Source organism: Bos indicus, chromosome 15, assembly GCF_029378745.1.
Source record: "Bos indicus isolate NIAB-ARS_2022 breed Sahiwal x Tharparkar chromosome 15, NIAB-ARS_B.indTharparkar_mat_pri_1.0, whole genome shotgun sequence".
NCBI lineage: Eukaryota > Metazoa > Chordata > Mammalia > Artiodactyla > Bovidae > Bos > Bos indicus.
In genome coordinates, this window is record NC_091774.1 from 34,507,490 (window position 1) to 34,526,701 (window position 19,212).

Consider the following 19,212-nt stretch of genomic DNA (forward strand, 5'->3'; position numbering starts at 1 on the left):
TGCACTTAACTCCTGGGAAGAAGGGCCCCCTGACTCAGCCCGAAGTGGGCGTCTGTGGGAACACGGGCAGGCCCCCGACATGCGGGGGGGACCCCAAGGCTCTTTGCTCCCCACCCCCAGCCGAGGAGGTCCCGGGGCCAAAGCTTGGAAACAGGTCTCTCATTTCCCGACCTTCAGAGGGGCTGTCTGTTCTTTCTGGGTGGACCTTTGTGACTCTGCCTTTTCTCTCTGGACGGCGCCGCTGCCCCTTAGGCCAAGCCGCAATCATGGAGCCGGCTGATATGGCGACAGCAAAGGTAGGATGGAAATGCTGCCGGCCGCACTGTGCGTAAGTGGCTTCGCTTGGCGAGTTCTACCTTCGGTTCACTTCTCTCTCCCCTCCTGTCCCTCAGCCCCTCCCTCCGGGAGAGTACCCAGGGACCGTGTCAGAGTGGAGGGAAATGGTGCAAGAGTGAGGACCTGCGGAGGGGAGGAAGGCCGGGCCCTCCAGTGCACTCGCCTCACCTCTGTGTGCCTGGAAGCCTGGCGGGTGGGGGCGGTGACCTGTGACTGTGATTGGGCTGACCCGTGTGTGTGCATGTCTTTCTTGTTAGCTTTGCCTCGGTTTTCCTTGACCTTTATCCTGTGTCTTTTCTCTCACCCTTCTCCCTTATTCTCCTTGCCTCCTCCCCGCACTGCAGTGCTGTCTTAACCCATCTGTGCCACCTCAACACTCTCTTTTCACCTTCCTTTGCTCCTCTTTTCCCTCTGCCTGCTGTATAAGGACCGGGTGGGGTCGACGTGGGCTGGACAGTCTTGAGAGCAGAGACTGCCTGTCATCCTGCAGCAAATGTTGGCCTTGGGATTGGCGAGGGGTTTGGCTCTGAGTGGTGGAGGTGACGGCTGCCCCTCCCACCATTCGTCTGATGCCCCAATGGAAGTGCGGGTCTGGGCATCTAGGAAATCGTGCCCGGTGCTATGTCGTGGGGACCCTGTAGGCACGCTAGAGGGCGTCCCTGAGATTGGAGTCTCTCCTGACTCCTGCTTGCAATTTGCAATTTGTTTTTCTGTGTGTTTTTTTCCCAAACAAGCAGCTTGAGCCATTAAGCGTGGATGGGGCGCTAAGGAGGCTGAGTGTGTAAGCCTCTGTGGTCCTTCCAGAACATCTCAGGGCTTGGTTTGGGGGCCTTCCTCTTTGGCCGATGGCAGGGTCTCCTTTCTCTCAGAGATGGACGATTGGACGAGGTTCAGACTTCTGGAGCAGGTTGGGTACCCCATGTGCGTGTGGCAGAGAGAGGGAGGTAGGAGCTCCAGCCAGCAACACTGCTCTGGGCAGTAATGTGTTAAAGCGGTTAGGATGCGTCTCTGGGACCCGCAGAGCTCAGTTCTCAGCCCCTTCCTCCCACTTCCACGTGCTTTGTGCTCTGATCCAAGTTACTTAACCTCTCTGGGCTTTCATCTCCTCGTCTGCATAATGGTGCAAATGACATGCGTGTGTTGTTTTAATGAGCTTAGATTCTGTCAGATACTTCCTTTTTCTTGCAGACAGAAGCTAGGGAGAGCAAAACTGAATGGGAACACGCCTCCCTGGATTCTCGGACCACATTGCCCCCCTCAGTCCCCCCATCCTTCCTGTCTCTTTCCTTCCTTCCACAAACATTTGAGCACCCATATCGAGCATGCATGGTGCAAGGTGCTCTATCCCCTTGGCTGTGTGCTGTGGCAGCCGTGGGAGCAGGCATCTGCAACTGTGTTTGGATCCAAAACAGTGTGCTCCAAGCAGTTTGCTGTCTGGCTGTAATGGTGCTCTCTGTGATGTCAAGTGTCATTTCTCACCAGGCTTACCTCTTACAAACCTGCTAGTCAACTCGCTCTTACAGTTGTAAGTGGTTTGGGATCAGTCAGCCGGCTGTCAAGGGGCTGTGGTGGTGAGTGCTCTGGGGAAGGTGTGGTTTGTAGGGGTGGGGGAGTTATTATACAGTTAGTTTGGAGATTTGTGTTTGCATTTGCCTATGGAGGTAGAAACGGAATGTGCTTCATTTTTCTTGGGTTCTTGCCCTTCCTTTGTCTAGATTGTGGATTATCTAATCAGGCAAAAAAAAAAAAAAACCAGACCTTGGAGCTGAACCATTCCTGAGGCTAACATTTGTGTTCAGGACCTTGACCACAAGAGGGAATCTGATTGGTCAAGGAAACAGACAACATTTAACCCTAGCGTTAATTCTTTTTCTTTAACCTTTTGTAGCCCAAATCTTTTGGGGAGAGTGTAGTTCAAGTGTTTTCAGTCTGGGTCCATGAACCATTAAGGTCCTTGGATGGACTTTAGGAGAGGGTCCAGGAGCTTCAATCATTTGTATACAGAATTTCCTATCTCTGTATTTTTCTGGAAAGAATATCCACAGCTCTCATCAGATCTCAGAGGGCTCATAACTCAGAAAAGTTTAAAACTCTTTTAACTCCCATAAAGAATCTGCTTGCATTTTACAACCCAGCTACAAAGAAAACCTGTACGTTGTGGTTGGCACAATGACATTGGAGGATGATGTGCACATGCAGGAACCACGGAGTAAAATTTCATAATGTGACTCACTGGTAACTGGTTTAATATGATGTGGGTGTCATTTTTAAATATATTGTTATTGTTTAGTCACTAAGTTGTTTCTGACTCTTTTGCAACCCCATGGAGTGTAGCCCACCAGGCTCCTTTGTCCATGGATTTCCCAGGCAAGAATACTGGAGTGCATAGCCATTTCCTTCTCCAGGGATCTTCCCTACCTAGGGATCACACCCAAGTTTCTTGCGTCTCCTGGATTGGCAGGCAGGTTCTTTACCCTCTGAGCCACCTGGGAAGACCTTAAAATGTCTAAATACATGTAAATGCATCTCCCTTACCTTTACTCTGTAATATCTGATATCCTGTTCCCTGGATCCCTTCAGCTCCCAATATATTGGGTTTAATTTATTGTTGTTGTCAAGTTGCTTAGTCGTGTCCAACCCTTTGCAATCCCATGGTCTATATAGCCCACTCAGCTCCTCTGTTCAATTACTCCCCACTGAAATAACTTTTGGTGGAAGGTGTGGTCACTTGATGAGAGCCCCGCCTATTTAGACTATATTCAGTTCCTGGAGGCGGGCTTTTAGAGGTGTGACTTCATCTCTGGGAGTCTGCATTATTGCATTGAGATGGTGCTACTCTTTTTCTAAGGTTGCAGTTTCAGACTGGGGTCATCGGATGTCCCAACATGACTGTTAACATAAGTAGATGATAAATTGTGTCCTGAGAGTTTCCATTTCAGCCTTGAGAAAACGGGTTGATAAGCATTCATTAATCCATTCACTCAACAAATGTTTATTAAATGCCGATTATATGCCCGCAGAGATTCAATATGTGGAAGTTTTTGATGAATAACACAGGATCACTGTGAGCACTTAGTTCCTCATGGGTTCTTGGGGAGGACAGATGAATAGACAGATTATGATGGCACAAAGGTGATAAGGGTTGTAATAGAAGCTCAAGTCACCAGGAAAGCACAAAAGAACTTGGATGTTGCCTGTGCAGGCATCAGGGCTTTCTATAAGAAGTGACATTTGATCTGAGGCATGGGTGGGAGTTTATTGTGTGGACAAGGGGAGAGAGATGGTCTGGTTATAATTTGGAGCTGGACAGGTTTGAGTTCAAATGCTGGCAGTCCATGTTTTCTGACTCAGTGAACTTGAGCGAGTTATCTTGACTTTTCCTAGTCTCAGTTTCTTCCTTTGTAAATGAGGGTGATATCATCCCCCCTACAGGACTGTTGTGAGGATTAAATACCTTCGGTAAAATGCCTGCACGTCGGAGATGTTCACTGACCAGTCGTGAGGCAGAAGCGTGTGGCAAAGCCCAGGTCACCACAAGTAGTTGTGCCTGATCGGCGCATAGGATGCGTGTGGATGATGGGAGGCAGGTGATGAAAGTGGAGAAGGAAGCAGGAGTTGACCCATCAGGACAGCCTTGCTGCTGCTGCTGCTGCTAAGTCGCTTCAGTCGTGTCCGACTCTGTGCGACCCCATAGACGGCAGCCCACCAGGCTCCCCTGTCCTTGGGATTCTCCAGGCAAGAACACTGGAGTGGGTTGCCAGTTCCTTCTCCAATGCATGAAAGTGAAAAGTGAAAATGAAGTCACTCAGTCATGTCCCACTCTTCGCGACCCCATGGACTGCAGCCTACCAGGCTCCTCCGTCCATGGGATTTTCCAGGCAAGAGTACTGGAGTAGGGTGCCATCGCCTTCTCCAGGACAGCCTTAGCCCTGCTTAAATACTGGGAGCAATTGAAGGACTTTATTTAAGATAGCCTCAGGTCTGCTTTTGAAAAAGTATTCTTTGACTGCAGGGTAGACAGATCATTAGAATTTTCCTCATTGTGTGCCCTCTCTGAAACTTTTATGTTTTCCACGTCTGTCTTCCCCGATTCATGTGCTAAGTTGCTTTAGTCGGGTCCGGTTCTTTGCGACCCCATGGACTATAACCCGTCAGGCTTCTCTGTCCATGGGATTTTCCAGAGGAGAATACTGGAGTAGGTTGCCATGCCCTCCTCCAGGGGATCTTCCCAACCCAGGTATCGAACTTGCATCTCTTACGTCTCCTGCATTGGCAGGCAGGTTATTTACCACTAGCACCACCTGGGAAGCCCCCGAACTGATGTGACTTTATGCCTAATTAAATGGGAGGCAGGACAGGAGGCATGTAGGATGAATTCCTGGTCTCTGACTGGGTGGTGCCATCTTTTGGGATAGGCTCAGGAGATCATGGTCAGGAGGAGATGTAGTGATGTGGAATTTCATTTGTTGGTCTGGCTCTGAGGTGCCCATGGGACATAAAGGTGAAGGTATTCAGGAACAATTGGGAATTTGTATGAGTGCCCAGGGGAGTGGTCATAGCTGTACACATGTATATTTGGGAGGCACAGTCTTAGCTCCAAGGCATTGTTCAAACAGCCAGGACTGGATTAGGTCCTTATAAGAAGAACAGTTGTAGCTATGTGTGTGTAGATGGATGTTAACTGGACTTCCTGTAGTGATCTTTTTTAGTACCTACATACATGGAAGCATTATGTTGTACTTCTGAAATTATCACAATTATATCTCAATTAAAAAAAAAGACTAGATTAGGAACCTCTGTGACCCAGACAGCCCCCTTGGACTGGAGAAGCTTTTCAGATTTTTCATCAGCAGTTACGAGGCGGAGGCTCTCTTTCAAGTGCAGTGTGAGATCTTGGAACTGAGAAGGCCTTCTTCATAGGAGAGTCTGAGCTTTGTGGGTTTTGTAGAGAGATTGAAAAGTGTCGATGGACTGACCCAGAATTGCCACATATTTTTTTTTAACCCATAAACGGTAACAACAGGACTAAACTGAACTAAAATGTAGAAACTACCACTACCACCATTTGTGATGGGTTGGCTGAAAGGTTGGTTCAGGATTTTTTGTACCAGCTTATGGAAAAACCCAGATGAACTTTTTGCCAACCCAGTATTTAGTGAGAATCTAAACACAAAATTTTAAAGGATGAATTATTAAAAATTAAAGATACAGTATATTTAGTTTTGGGGAGCTTAACCACATTGCCCTTATTTTTCTCACTTGTCTGTGGATCTGCATGGATATATCATGGTGCAGGCCAGCACTTGGGCGCTCCTGAAGCAGCACAGGTAACTGGGGGTTGAGTTACAGTTACGGGAGGACACAGGTGCATTTACTGAGGAGCCCTGCAACCTGGGCTCTTAGGTTCACTCATGATTATTACCAGTCTCCTGTCTGTTGTGATTTGAGAATATCGTAGGTATAGCAGCCTGAATCATCTTTGAACATTTAATTTTCAACTTTAAGATGCTGATGAGAAAATATACTGATGTAGGAAGTGAAACTTCAGAATGCATCCTTTTAGACACTGCTCCATCCAAATAAACCTGTATTTATTGGCAGCCATCGAAGCAATATGTTCTGAAGGCACTATTTCTAGACACCTGTCATGCAAAGAGGAAGTTCTGGTCTCCATAGAGGATGATGACAAATATTGGATCCTTTTTCTGGCTAACTCTTTGGAGTTAAGGCCATACTAATCAAGAAATAATTAACACAGATTTAATATAGGCTTAGCTGAGAACATTCACCATTACTCATTAGTTGATTGAAAAATTGGCATAATGATTACAAACCTATCTTCATTTTGAAAAACAGAAGTACTCTGCTGGTCTGATTAGCTGTGTCTCTCTAATGGGACTTATTGCTTTAAACTTTATGTTAGATTTATTATAACTACTTAATGCCCATGCCTTGTGTTCCTTATTAGCTTATGAGCTTTTAGAGCTCAAGAATGATATTGGATTGATCATTGAAATATCATCTTGGTTTGCCTGGGTTATGAACACATTAGCCACTCAGTGAGTACAGCTATTGTTGAATAAATAAATAAATAGCTGACTGACCTAACAGAAACACCACAAAATAAAACCACCCAAACATCTCCAAAAAAATAGGAAACGTGAGAAACTTTGGCAAAGAAGAAAAAGTAGATCAGGAAGCACAGAAATGGAACCTGTGGTTCTTCTGCAGTGGGTAGTGGTGGTCTGCGGTCCCTGGTTGAGAATAAGCAAAATAAGGGTTAAAAAGTGTTGAGCACTTACTCGATATTATATCACGCCTTGTGTCATTGTCATGGATTGTTGACATCATGGCTTTTTTATAGATAGAGCCGAGGCGTAAGTGACTTGCTCAGGGTCACGCAGCTTGTTCAATACGGATTTGAACTGAAGTCTAGTTTCGGAATCCTTGTGCTGAACCACAAAACCATATCTCCAGGACTGGTGTCAGGCCCGTGTCAGTTAAGAATGCAGCTTTTCTCTGCTGGTCCTTGTCAACAAGCAAGCAGTTTCTCTGCCAGCAAGAGATTCTTGTCTTGTCCTTGGCCTGGAGACTTCCACTGTGAAAATGAGTTAACACTTGATTCAGCTGTCTGTTAATGGCAATTCTCATATGTCACTTAGTTGAGAAAGGAGAAATCTCCATTTGGTGGGAGGACAGCAGGAAGCAGCTGGCTGTGGGTGTATGGGTGCTCGGGCTCCCTCCCTGAGAAAACCTGAGAATGTTGATGCGCATCCTCCAGGGTCCCTGACACCATCAGTCACCCCGAATTTCTCCAGAGAATAAACCAGGAAGGAGCAGGGAGGGGTAAATAGAAATCTGCCTTGTTTCTTCCATCTGGCAGCAGACATGTTTCCTTTTGTTATGAGTGTAATTAGAATGAGGAGTGAAATGAGGCCACGTTCCCCTCTCCTGGGGGGTGGGATTTCTCCGAGGTGTGCGATGTCTTTCCTGACAGGAGGGCATTTACCTCCTAGAGGCCGCCCGTCTGTCTAGCAGCAGCAGGAGTTGTGATCCAGGATCTGCTAATGAAAGAGTTGTTGTTGTTTCATCATTAAATTGTGTCCTACTCTTCTGTGACCCCCTGGACTGAAGCCCACCAGACTCCTCTGTCCATGGGATTCTCCAGGCAAAAATCATGGAGCAGGTTGCTGTTTCCTCCACCAGAGGATCTTCCCGACTCAGGGAATGAACCTGCGAGTCCTGCATTGGCAGGCGGATTCTTTACCTCTGAGCCACCAGGGAAGCCCCCGATGAAGGAGTCCTACAGGTAAAGCAGCACTGAGTCAGGCAGGCAGGTTTGGAAAGCAGGGAGGGACTTTGGAGGAAAAGTGGAAGGCAGGATAAAGAGCAGGAGTCCAGTCCCCTTTGGGATTTTCATTGCCATACAGAGCAGAACCCAGGATGGTCCTGTCTCCTTTGATCAAGCCGGGAAGTAATCATGGAGAGGGGATGTCAAGAGCTGCTTCAGCAGACAGGGAGGGAAAGCTTAACTGGCTTCCGTCCCCAGGAGAGCAGGGGAGGCAGCTCCCATCCTGGCCTGGATTAGAGGGAGAAGGGCCTGGGCTGGAGAGCGCAGATGGTTTTGAGGCCTTTGTGGTTTCTGGGCACAGGGCTTTGCTCCCTAGCTTTTGCTCTCTTCACCAACCCCCACCTTATCTCAGGGTTGGGAGTAGGATCAGAACGAGGCCTCCCAGGGCCTCAGTTTCTCCTTCCATCCAGTGTGGTTTAGTCACATCTCACTGGGTTGTTGTGAGAACCCCAGACCTAATGCACGGGAGGCCGTCCGAAACTCACGTGGACAGACACCCCTGTGTGGAATCCCTGGCCGCCCGCCTCCATCTCATCTCCCTCCCTCCTCTCTGGTCCTGATGAAGAGGGGGTGGGATGAAGCCTACCAGAGCTTGACTTTGACCTTGTCCATCCTATTGGTTGCCTGGAGGAACCTTCTGGATTAGCAGATTGTGAAGGAGGAGCGAAGAAGGCTGGGGGTGGGGGGGGAGGTGAGTCTGTCTGTCTAGCACCCTAAGCAAATCCCTGGGGTGCAGAGGCAGAAGGAAGCGTCCTTCAAATGATCAGAGCCTGGCTGGCCTTCCCCACGAACCTCTCTACCCCAGCTACTCCGTGGCCTGAGCCGCCCCTCCCTAGAGTGGCCCGCGGGGCTTGAGGGCAGAGGTCCAAGCACTGGAGGGGTGGGGCGGGCTCAGGAGGCCCCAGGCTGGGTGCCAACCAGAGGGCAAGGCCAATGCCTGCAGTCCACACCGTCACCCCAGAGCCAGTGACTAATAGTGGCAGAGGGTGGGGAGAGGAGAGTGGAGGAGGGAGGGCAGGGAGGAAGGGAGAAGGCACGGGGAAGTGGTGGGGAGCACCTGATGGGCGCAGCTCTGGCCATCTGCCGTCCCCTCACACAGCCTCTGTTGACCGCAGCGTGGAATTCTGGCTGGAGGACGAGGTGTGGGGGCTTGTTGTTCAAGTGTTCAGGAGGCTCCCCCTCCCCCACTGCTCCTCTCCACTAGCTTCCTGACCTCCAAAATGCTCCTTAAATATAACGCTCTGGGCGCCTGACGACTCCCTCTGCCTGAGCGCGGAGCTCTCTGTCTCCCCAGCGTGTGACTGCAGCACTGCTCTGCCCCAGTTTTTGCCAGCTCCTGGAGGCATGTGGCTCTGCCCTGCAACTGCGGCGCTCCTCAGGAGCAGGGGCAGAGCGAGGGCAGCGCAGATCCGAGAGCAAGAGAGAAGGCGGGCCTGCGGGGACCACATTGTCCATCTATTTTCTGCTCCAGATACGCTCCACTCCCAGTGACTTCCCAAGGTCGTGAGGAGGCATGTGCGTCTGCTGCCGGAAAGAGGAAAGAGCCGCTGGTGGGGAGGTGGGAGTCACGGGGCTGAGTTCTCGCTCCGGCTCACAGATGCAAGGCGTCCCTTGGCTGGGGGCCTTTGGTGTCCGGTTATTGGTCACCAGCTGTGTGCTCTGGTTGAAAGGCCTCTCTCACCATTCTGGCCCTGACTCACAGATGAGGCAGAAAGTCCAGTTGTGATATTGCCGGGTTAGCAGAGGAACAGCATGAGGGTGGGTGAGACCTCAGGCTCCTGGGGGCCAGGAGGGAGCCAGGGCAGCGAAAATCAGAAAGGAAGTTTTTTCCAGCCTTCATTCCAAACCCAGTAACATTCGGAAGGAACCACTGTAGCAAGAAGCTTAGAGTCATGTAAACCAACCTTCTTCTGTGAACGGAACCTTGGGCACACAGCCAACTTGTGAATATTTGTGAGACTGGGAAGATCAGTTTTTTTAACTGAGATTTTGGAAAATGCATATAACACAAAAGGTTGTCATTGTCAGTCCTTCCCCCACCACCGTCCTGCCCTTTCATCAAGTCTGTTCACAAAAATAGGCAAAGGCTGATGCCAGGTGAACACAGCTATGCCTCGTACCCATCCTGCTGACCACACTGTCCTCCCACCCTATGGAGGTGACCACCTCCTAAATGTTGGCTGTGTCATCCCCGTGACTTTTCGTTTTATGGGTACAGATTATCTCTTTATACAGATTCTCTATTTGGCTATAAAATGTCTGGCTTCAATCTATCGATCTCAGGCTTCCCTGGTGGTTCAGATGGAAGAGAATCTGCCTGCAATGCAGGAGACCTGGGTGCAGTGCAGAAGACACCCTGGGTCAGGTAGATCCCCTGGAGAAGGGAATGGCAACCCACTCTAGTATTCTTGCCAGAAGAATTCCATGGACAGAGGATCCTGGCAGGCTACAGTTCATGGGATCACAAAGAGTTGGACAAAACTAAGTGTTACTTGGGCAAAACTAACACTCACTTTTCACTTTCATCTATCTATCATGTGTGTTATATATATATATCATCATACTGTAGGTATTCTTCTCTGATTTGCTTCCTCTGTTCAACATTGTTTCTGAGATTCATCCACTTGTGACAGTAATGTATACATTTTCTGTATGCTGTTGTTATATACTGGGGCTTCCCAGGTGGCTCAGTGGTAAAGAACCCACCTGCCAGTGCAGGAGACACAGGAGACGCAGATTTGATCCCTTGATTGGGAAGATCTCCTGGAGAAAGGAATGGCTAACCCATTCCAGTATTGTTGCCGGGAGAATTCCATGGACAGAGGAGCCTGGCGAGCTACATACAGTCCATGAGGTCACAAAGAGTTGGATGCCACTGAGCATGCAGGCACGTATTGCTGTATACTATCCCAGATCAAGAAAAGAGCAGTTAATTTTCCTTCCTGTTGTTGACATTTTTTCCCCAGTGTTTTGATGGGTCCCTGCAAACCATGTTGTCATATTCAGTGCTGTGTGGAGTTTCTCACGTGAGCCCTGACTTTAGACGTTAGGGGAGGCACGTCTTCAGCCTGCCCACATAGTACCAAGTAGTTTCCTTAGGAACCAGACTAATACACACTTGCATAGCTCCTTTCCAACCTTGATATTGTTAGACTTAGACTTTTTATTTTATTTTATTAGGATTTTTTTTTTTCTGATGTGGACCCTTTTTTGAAGTCTTCATTGAATTTCTTTCAATAGTGTTTCTATGTTTTGGTTTTTTGGTCGTGAAGCATGTGTGATCTTAGCTCCCCGACCGGGGATCGAATCCTTACCCTCTGCATTCGAAGGTGAAGTCCTAACCACTGGACCACCAGGAAAGTCCCCATTAGATTTTTAAAATTTTACCAATCATCTGGGTATGAGGTGGTATCTCACCAAAGTTTAAATTTGCATTTTCCTAAGTACTCATGAACTTGAGCACCATTTCGTATATTTATTGATCATTTCCTCTTCTGAAAGTGCTTATTCAAATCATTTGTCTATTTTTCTCATTGTGGTTTTTTTCTTATTAATTTATAGAATTTTAAAAATAAACTCTGAATAACTCCAGTTATTACACAGTCCAATTACATATATTGCGCAGTCTTCTCTCAGAAAAATCTTGTCTTTTCTGTGGTCAATGCTGATGATCATATGTTCTTAATCTTACTGTGGTTACAGCCTTCCTTTTCTGGACTTTTTTTTTTTTTGGTGAATTTCTTAGGAAATTCTTAGGCAACGATCTGTGTGAGGATCCATTTGTAATTATGACTTATTGGGGAGATTGTTTTTCTTTCCTCATTCACTCACTGTCAAGGTTGAAGACAGTTTTCCTTTTATATCCTCAGCAGCACCGTGTCTTTCAAGTTCACCCTTGTGGTGAGAGTTTAGTTAGCAGGACCTGCTTTCCCAAGTCTTCTCTCACATTAGCGGGCTTTTGGCATCACATAGGGCTTCGCTGGTGGCTCAGTGGTAAAGAATCTGCCTGCAATGCCAGAGACCCAGCTTCGATCTCTGGGTCGGGAAGAGCCCCTGGAGAAGGACATGGCCTCACACAAGTGGGCTTTTGACTTTGTCCCTTGTCCAGTGTGCTCTGTGAGGCCATCAGAACCAAAACCAGTTTCACAGGTTCCAAAAATGTATCCTCAAGGCATCCCTTGATTTTCTGGGTTTCTGCACTCACTACATTTGTGCCTCTAAATATTCCTGTTTTGATAGCTCATCAAGCTTTTTGAAAAGAATTTTTCTTTCTTTGTTAGTGTTTTATTTTATGCAGCATTTTTTAGTTGTTAGCAGGAAGGACCATCAGGATATCTAGTCTACCATATTGCCAGAAATAGAAGTCCTCTGAGTTTAGTTTTTTTTTGGAAATTCTTGCCCTTCTTGAAAAATGGGTATCAAGGAGTGGCCAGCCAGATTGCAGTCAGGCAGAAACAGGAGAGTCTAACGCACCTGCCTGATCATACACAGATGAATGTAGAATTACGTCAGTGCTGACAATTTACCGGTCGGGGAACTTTTCAAACCGTACAAATCAGACTGTCCTCTATGAGAAGATAAAAGAAGGAACATATACTGAATGAGGAATCTCAGGGTGCTCCTCACATCACATACACACAGTGACATGCAAGCCAGCTAACTCATCAGTTAAAGGAAGAGGAAGCTAGCTTGATTCAGTCTTCCTTTTACCTGTGGCCTGGATTCTTTTTGTTCTGGGAGCACATTAGCCCTTATCATCAGCTTGTCTGATGATGGAGAAGATTTTTCTTTCATCAACATACATTATGATGGAGAGACTGGATATTGGAGTTGGCCATGCCTGCATTCAAATCCCAAGGTTGCAGCTTGTTGGTTGGTATTAGACAAATCGAGACACTACACTCTAGTTTACCAGGTTTTGTCTTGCACCTCTCCATTAGCTGTATTACCTGGAAAATAATGAGAGTTAACTACTTCATAATGTGTGTGAGGTTTCAGTGAGATAATGCTTGCCCTCAATAAAGTCTTACTTAATAATTGTGAAGCAAAGGGGAGTTTGAAAAATAATAGGTAAAGTGTAAAAGCTAAAGAATTTGAACATTACAATAGTGTTTCTAATGTAATGCTTGGAAAGCTTTGATTCAGGTTTTATGTATCACCTGTGATCAGAGCAGTTGATGGGCAGAATGAAAGCATCTTCCTGGAGTCCTCTAAGTGACATTAGCCTAGGGGCTGGGTCACAGGTCCTGGAAAGTCCTTTGAGAGAATTATCTTGGTTGTAAAGGAGAATTGTATGCACTTCTGGAATCTTCTGCATCCCTATAATACCTAGGCTGACAGTATGGCCAAGGGACAAGCTCAAGGAGCTTTAGAAACATAACCACAGATGTCTTCAGAAGTCTTGTAAGTGTTTCAGTGTGGTGTCCCATATGGGGACTATGGATGGAGAGAAGTTCCATCACCCAAGGATATCTTTACCAGTGTTTCTGCAGAACCATCTGGACGCTGGAGAGAGACAACAGTGCTTGAGTTAGGTTTGAATGAGGTCAATTAAACACTGGCTTATCAGACCCCTACTGGGCAAGCATTCCTACTCAACTGGAGAGATAAAGCTGAACCCATATACTTCCCCTGCCTTCATGGAGCTGATCATCTAAAAGGAGGAAGGCAGATCATAAACAAGTAATTATCTGCACTCTGGTTTTTCTTAAGTGTCACCTTAGAGGGTCAAGTGTAGATGGTGTGTGCCTATAGCACAAATGGATATCTTGATTGCTTTGGGGCAAGTTACAGGGTAAAGCCTTATTATGGTTCAGTTGACGGTTGCTATGTCATAATTAATCTCCTCTTTGTTCATTCTCACCCATCCGCATTACTGACGCAGATAGTCAGTAATCTAGGGGAGGACAAAAGGGAATGGCATGGTCAGAGGAGTTGCTGGGGCTGGAACTCCTGGACCTCAGCTTGGAGGATTGTAAGAAGAGCCATGTCTCCTTTTCCTGGGAGTCCAGTGTTCGAGTTGATGTTGAAAAATCTCAGTCCCTCCTCACTTGATGCTGGGTCTTGTCTGGATCTTCATGGGGCCCTGTGTGATGATAAAATGTTGTTTAAATCCTGCACCAGGCCTTGGTGGCCACCTTAAAGGGTTTCCTGGGCCCAGGTGACTGGGGGCGCTGCTGGGCCACCACAAGGAGCTGCCTCATCCTGAGCCCAGAGAGGCGATGTCCCCAGCAGGGAAGAGAACTGAGAGTTCTGAGTGCTGTGAACTGCTGGGGACCTCGAAGCCCTGTGCCTGCCCCGTCTTGCTGGGGAAGGGCGAGGACTCTATTTAAGGTGGTCCCAGGCAGCTCACCTGCCTTAGGACACCAAGGCACCTGGCCTCTTAAGTTGGCTCAGCTTCAGATTCGGGGCTTACCGAGAGCCTGGGGGCCATGCCCCCCTCCCACTCCCAGTGTGGGGCATTTTAACCCTTTGACGGATACCCAGGGAAGCACTTGTCCTCAGACCTTTCTGCCCTGTCCTCTTCCTTCTCCGGCAGCCACATCGCTCCCCCATCCTCTCCCTGACTTTCTGTCCCATCCTGCCATCCTGGGACAAAACGTGTGCTGTGTCTTTAAATGGGCGGAAGTGGCTGGCAGGGCTTTGCTTGGGTACTGCATTGATTAGGAGATTATATGGAGCTGCGGGAGCTGCCGCCTGGGGGAAGAGAGGTGCAGGTTCTACTTGTTTTTGCTCTCCTCCCGGGGCTCTGCTTGGGGGTCCTTTCCCTAGGCTGCTCGGAGCCGGTGTGAGGAGAGGGTGGGAGGGTAGCCGACCAGCCTGCCTGTTGACAGCAACTCCAGGGCTTGTTTTGCAGCCTTGCCAGCCGTGCCCATCCTCATCAGAAACTGGCAGTGGCAGCGGCCACTCGGGCAGGCAGGCAGGCAGCTCCAGCCCCGGGCTGGGTTTGCAGAAGCTGTCCTTTGCCTCTTCGCCCAGCTTTCAGCTGGGAACAGGGAGGGAGAGAAAACAGTGGAATACTTCTTCTGGCTGGCGCTGCCTCTCTCTCTCTGTGTCTGTCTCTCTCTCTTGCCTTTCTCTTTCTGGGTTCAAGTCACATTTCATGGGATTCTGTTCTTTTTGGGACTTCGTCATCTTTTCAAATATGTTCTGGGACCTTCGGAGCTGTGCCCGGGATGCTAAGGACACGGTCAGTGGATTATCGTGACTGTACTAATGAAAGGATTCAAGCTGTCCTGGTGAGTAGACCAGGGAACAGGCAGCTCCCCCTGCCGCTGTCTTTCTTCACCCCAGTGTTTCCTGCCCCCACCCCCCTCCCCTGCTCCCCCCCAGCACCTCCACGACCTCAGGAGAGGTCTCCTTCAGATAGGCTCCCTCTTCTGAGCCGGGTATCAAGGGGTGAAGGTGGGGTCCACACACTCTGCAAAGTTGGGTTGCCCTATCTGGCTCACCCCCCAGCTTCTGCACCGCTGCAGTATTTTCTGCCAGCCTCTTCCTGGGGGAGGCGTTTGGTGGAAGTTGAGGGGCTGTGGAGAGAATCAAACTACAGCTAAAAAAGAGGCTCCAACTTCGAGGGGGCCGAGGGCTGGCGAACGCTGAGGGAACTGGATAAAGAAAGAAACCTTTCACAGGATCCCGTATGTTCGCATTAAGCTGGTGGTGCAGACTTTCTTTACCCGAGAGCATCCCAGGGGGCCCTTATCCCCCTGCTCCTGGGGCATTCTCACCCCTGGTGAGCAGTCTCTGACCTCTTAGAGGCTTCTCTCTGAGAAGAGAGTTGGGGGGCAGGGGTGCTGCAGGTTCTCCCCTCTAACGTGCCTGATGTCCCTTGCCCACCATGGACACACCTTGGGGCTTTGCAAGCCCTTCTTCCTCTTGCTTGGGGTGTGGGTATCTGTACTGTAGCCGCCAAAGTCCTCAGAATATTTTTGCTTTCCATTTTAAAAATAAAACCCTACCTCTCCCTCTTCTCCTTTGAATCAGATGGGTGGGTGACTTGGCTTTTTCTCTGGTTGAGCAACTGGAGATTTTGCTCGGAAAACTTCGCCATTCCCTGCAAGGTGGCGTGTGCAGCTCCGAGGAAGAAGACTCCCTGGCTGGAGATGGAGCTTCTTCTTGAAGGCTGTAGAGGTGGGAGGAGGAGGAGGCTTGGGAGTGCTCCCTGTGGCCGGAGGTCCTGGGTGGGGTGGTGTTGGGTCACTTTTCTAGAATGGAGGGTGAGTTGGGTATTGAGCTGTTTAATGCAGAGAGTCCTGGTCTGGCTCTTGGCCACATCTGGCTTTGCAGAACCACCCCCTCCCCCAACACCACCACCACCCCAGCTTAAACCCCAGAAGAGTCACTCTAGGCTAGCCCTCCTCCTTTAGGCAAGAGGGTCCTTCAGTGAAAAGATACTTTAGAAAAGATACTTTGTGGAAAGAAAGTGGAGGAACTTAGTTTCTGGTGGCTTAACCCTTCATAACTGTGAGGTCTGGGGCAGTTGGTACACAGCAGTAACCACCCAGCCTGTAGCTTCTGCTCCTCAGCGTTTGGTTTCACTTGCTCGTGTATTGGCTCCTGTGCGCAAGGAAAGCCCCCTCTGAGTTTGAGAAATGGAGGTGGGGGTACCGTGGTGCCTTTCCTGCCCTGGCTTTCTTGGGGCCAGGTTCTCTGTTCCTCCTGGGTTGGCAGGGTTAGCAGGCCCAGTCAGCATCCAGAGCTGGCCCCTTATTCCCCAGCAGAGCCGAGCTGGGCCCATGACTTGCACGAGGCCTCCAAGGTGAGCATGGGTGCCGCCCGGAGAGCAGGGACGCTGGCTCGTCACGGAGATCACTCAGCTTCCCCCGCGCCCCTGCTGTCAGCACGCTGGGGTCGGGGCCAAGGGGTGCTTGGCTGTCATTCAAGATGAGACATCACTTTAACGCAGAGTGTTTCTCTGCCCAGCCCGGGCTGGTCCCCTGGGGACATGCAGAGATGTTTGCCTTTAAAAATCTGCCTCCAGTATCTCTTGATGCATTTCAACCAGAGTGCAGTGTTAGGCTAGGAACTATAATTGGGGTAACCTTGTCCTTTTCAGCCAAGTATAATGTATAATGTTAGCAGGATAGGAAAATGGTGTGTGTGTGTGTGTGTGTGTGTGTGTGTGTGTCTGCCCCAGGGACTCTCAGACCCCGTGATTCACCATCTCATTAGGTACAGATTTATCGGTCCGTTTTGGCCCTGGGGCCAGACCCTGTAGTTGTGCTGTGGCTGTTTGGGCTGGAGATGCGGCTCCGTTTGGTACGATCTTGTGTTGGGGTACTCTCTCTCTCCCAATTGCAGGACTTGACGGAAACAAGGGGAGATAGATACCTTTGCTGCCTTGTTTTGGGTAATACTCTGTGTCTACGGAAGAGGATGGAATGAATTAACTCTCTAATGTTTGAACCATTTCTAGACACATTTCTGAAATGCCTGCTATGTGTTAGTGATTAAACTAACATGTATTGAGTGCTTACTGTGTGTCAAGCACCATATGAAGCACTTTACATGTATTAAGTCATGTAGAATTATAATTAAGGCCCCCACTTCACAGAGCAAGGAAATACAAACAGAGAGGTTAAATAACCTGCTTCGAGATGTACAGATACAAGTCTGGCTTTGGATTTGCAGGAATTCTCCCCAGTGATTCACTTGTTCTTTCTTCTGTATTTTATGTATATACATGTGAATATATGGGCTCCCTAGGGGGCTCAGTGGGTAAAGAATCCACCTGCATTGCAGCAGGCGCAGAAGACACCAGTTCAATCCTTGGGTCAGGAAGATCCCCTGCAGGAGGGCTTGGCAACCCACTCCAGTATTCTTGCCTGGAGAATCCCATGGACAGAGGAGCCTGGCAGGCTACAGATGATAGGGTCCCAAAGAGTTGGATATGACTGAGAGCTACTGAGCATGCACATATTGGCTGGGTTTTTTTTTTCTATTTTGCTGTCTCTTTGCCTTACTTTTGTGTTGATGTTGTTGTTAGTTTATTAGTCTTTTAAAAGTGTATGGAAGTGCATTATCCCATCCAGTCCTCACTATAATGCCATGAAGTGGCTGGCATCTCCATTTTCAAGCTAGGGAAACTAAGCTACAGAGCGATAAAGGGTTTTGACTAAATTCTTGCAACTAGTTAGTGAAAAGCCAGAATGCAAACTTTTTTTACTTGACCATGATTTCAGTTTTGCCCCTGCCACAACAACAGCATAGTGTATCTGGTTAGACCCACTTCTCTAGAGCGCAAGGTCCAAGGTCTGTAAATTCATAAATCATCCATCCCTTCATTCTACAAATGCTGGCCAAGTAGTTATTGTTTTCACAGCCCTGTGCCTAGATACTGTGGGGGATGAAAAAATGAAAGGACATGTCACGTGACCTAGCCTCACCAGTAGAATGAGACCTGATGCCCCTCAACACAAACACATGCCCACACACACAACCTGCAGAGCAAGTCAGGAAGTACTAAAGCAGTGAACACCGAGCGCTCTGGAAACTCAGAGGGGGTTGGAACTGACTTCAGCTGGGGTGGCAGAGACACTTCTTGAAGTAATTAGCACTTAGTGGGGGTGTGAAGGCCAGACAGTGTTAGGTCAGTGGATGTTGTCCTATGTACAGCGTTAACACTGCACCTATTGGAGTTACGAGGTTATCACGGGGGTGCTTTTGGACAAAGCTGATCAAGATACATGTCTGTGAATGACAAGTGCCTGGATCGTGAGCTAGAAATCCTCCCTGCAGTCCAATCTCCTTCTCTCTGGGCCAGGGGCTTTAGGTTCTCTTGAGAGATGATTCTGTGATTCCATCTCCTGCTAACTTGGTGAGCAAGGTGAAGGTGGCACGGAGGAGATTGGGAGAGGAGTGTGTGTTAGTCACTCAGTTGTATCTGACTCTCTGCAACCCCATGGACTGTAGCCCGCCGGGATCCTCTGTCCATGGGATTCTCCAGGTAAGAATACTGGAGTGAGTTGCCGTTCCCTTCTCCAGGGGATATTCTCAAACTCAGGGATCGAACCCAGGGTCTCCTGTATTGCCGCAGGTTCTTTATATCATCTGAGCCACGAGGGAAGCCCCCCGGGAGAGTAGGTACATACATAAATAGATAGGGCTGTGCCCGAGCAGAACTGCAGCACACGTAATTTAGAAACTAAAGAAGTTATTTAAAGACCACTTCACCAGTCCTTCTTAGCTTCTACGTGGTGGTTAATTTTTTCTTTTGTATTATGTGTGATGTAAAGCTGTTCTTAATTCCTGCAGAGCTTTAGGAACTCAGTCACTAAAAAAGTCTCCAGTTTGGTGGGGCTGCTCCCTGTACAGATTGTTTTGGCCTCCACAGGGCTTGGCAGCCTGAAGTGACATCTGTCTGGATTCTCTGTCCTCACATTCCTAGTCCTCACATCTGTTAAGGGCTGTGACAGACCTTCAGAAAAGTCCATGTGCTGGAAGAATTGCATTCAGTGAAAAAAAAAAAACACAGAGTTGAGACAGAGCCTAGGTCTTGACGTGTAGCTGGGGGAAGCATTTCTGTG

General features: G+C 48.5%; 1 protein-coding gene across 8 annotated transcripts in view; it reads left to right on the top strand.

The window, feature by feature from the left end:
- GRAMD1B (GRAM domain containing 1B) overlaps positions 1-19,212 on the top strand; it is a 213,020-nt gene that overhangs the window by 96,387 nt on the left and 97,421 nt on the right. The window contains exon 1 of one of the 8 annotated variants that reach the window (XM_019975436.2): positions 14,412-14,925. The exons of the other annotated variants lie outside the window; for them this stretch is intronic. Within the exon in view, the coding sequence (XP_019830995.2) occupies positions 14,903-14,925 (23 nt within the window). The 5' untranslated portion in view covers positions 14,412-14,902. Of the gene's footprint in view, positions 1-14,411; positions 14,926-19,212 lie in introns of those variants that run through there. 8 annotated transcript variants of the gene reach the window in all.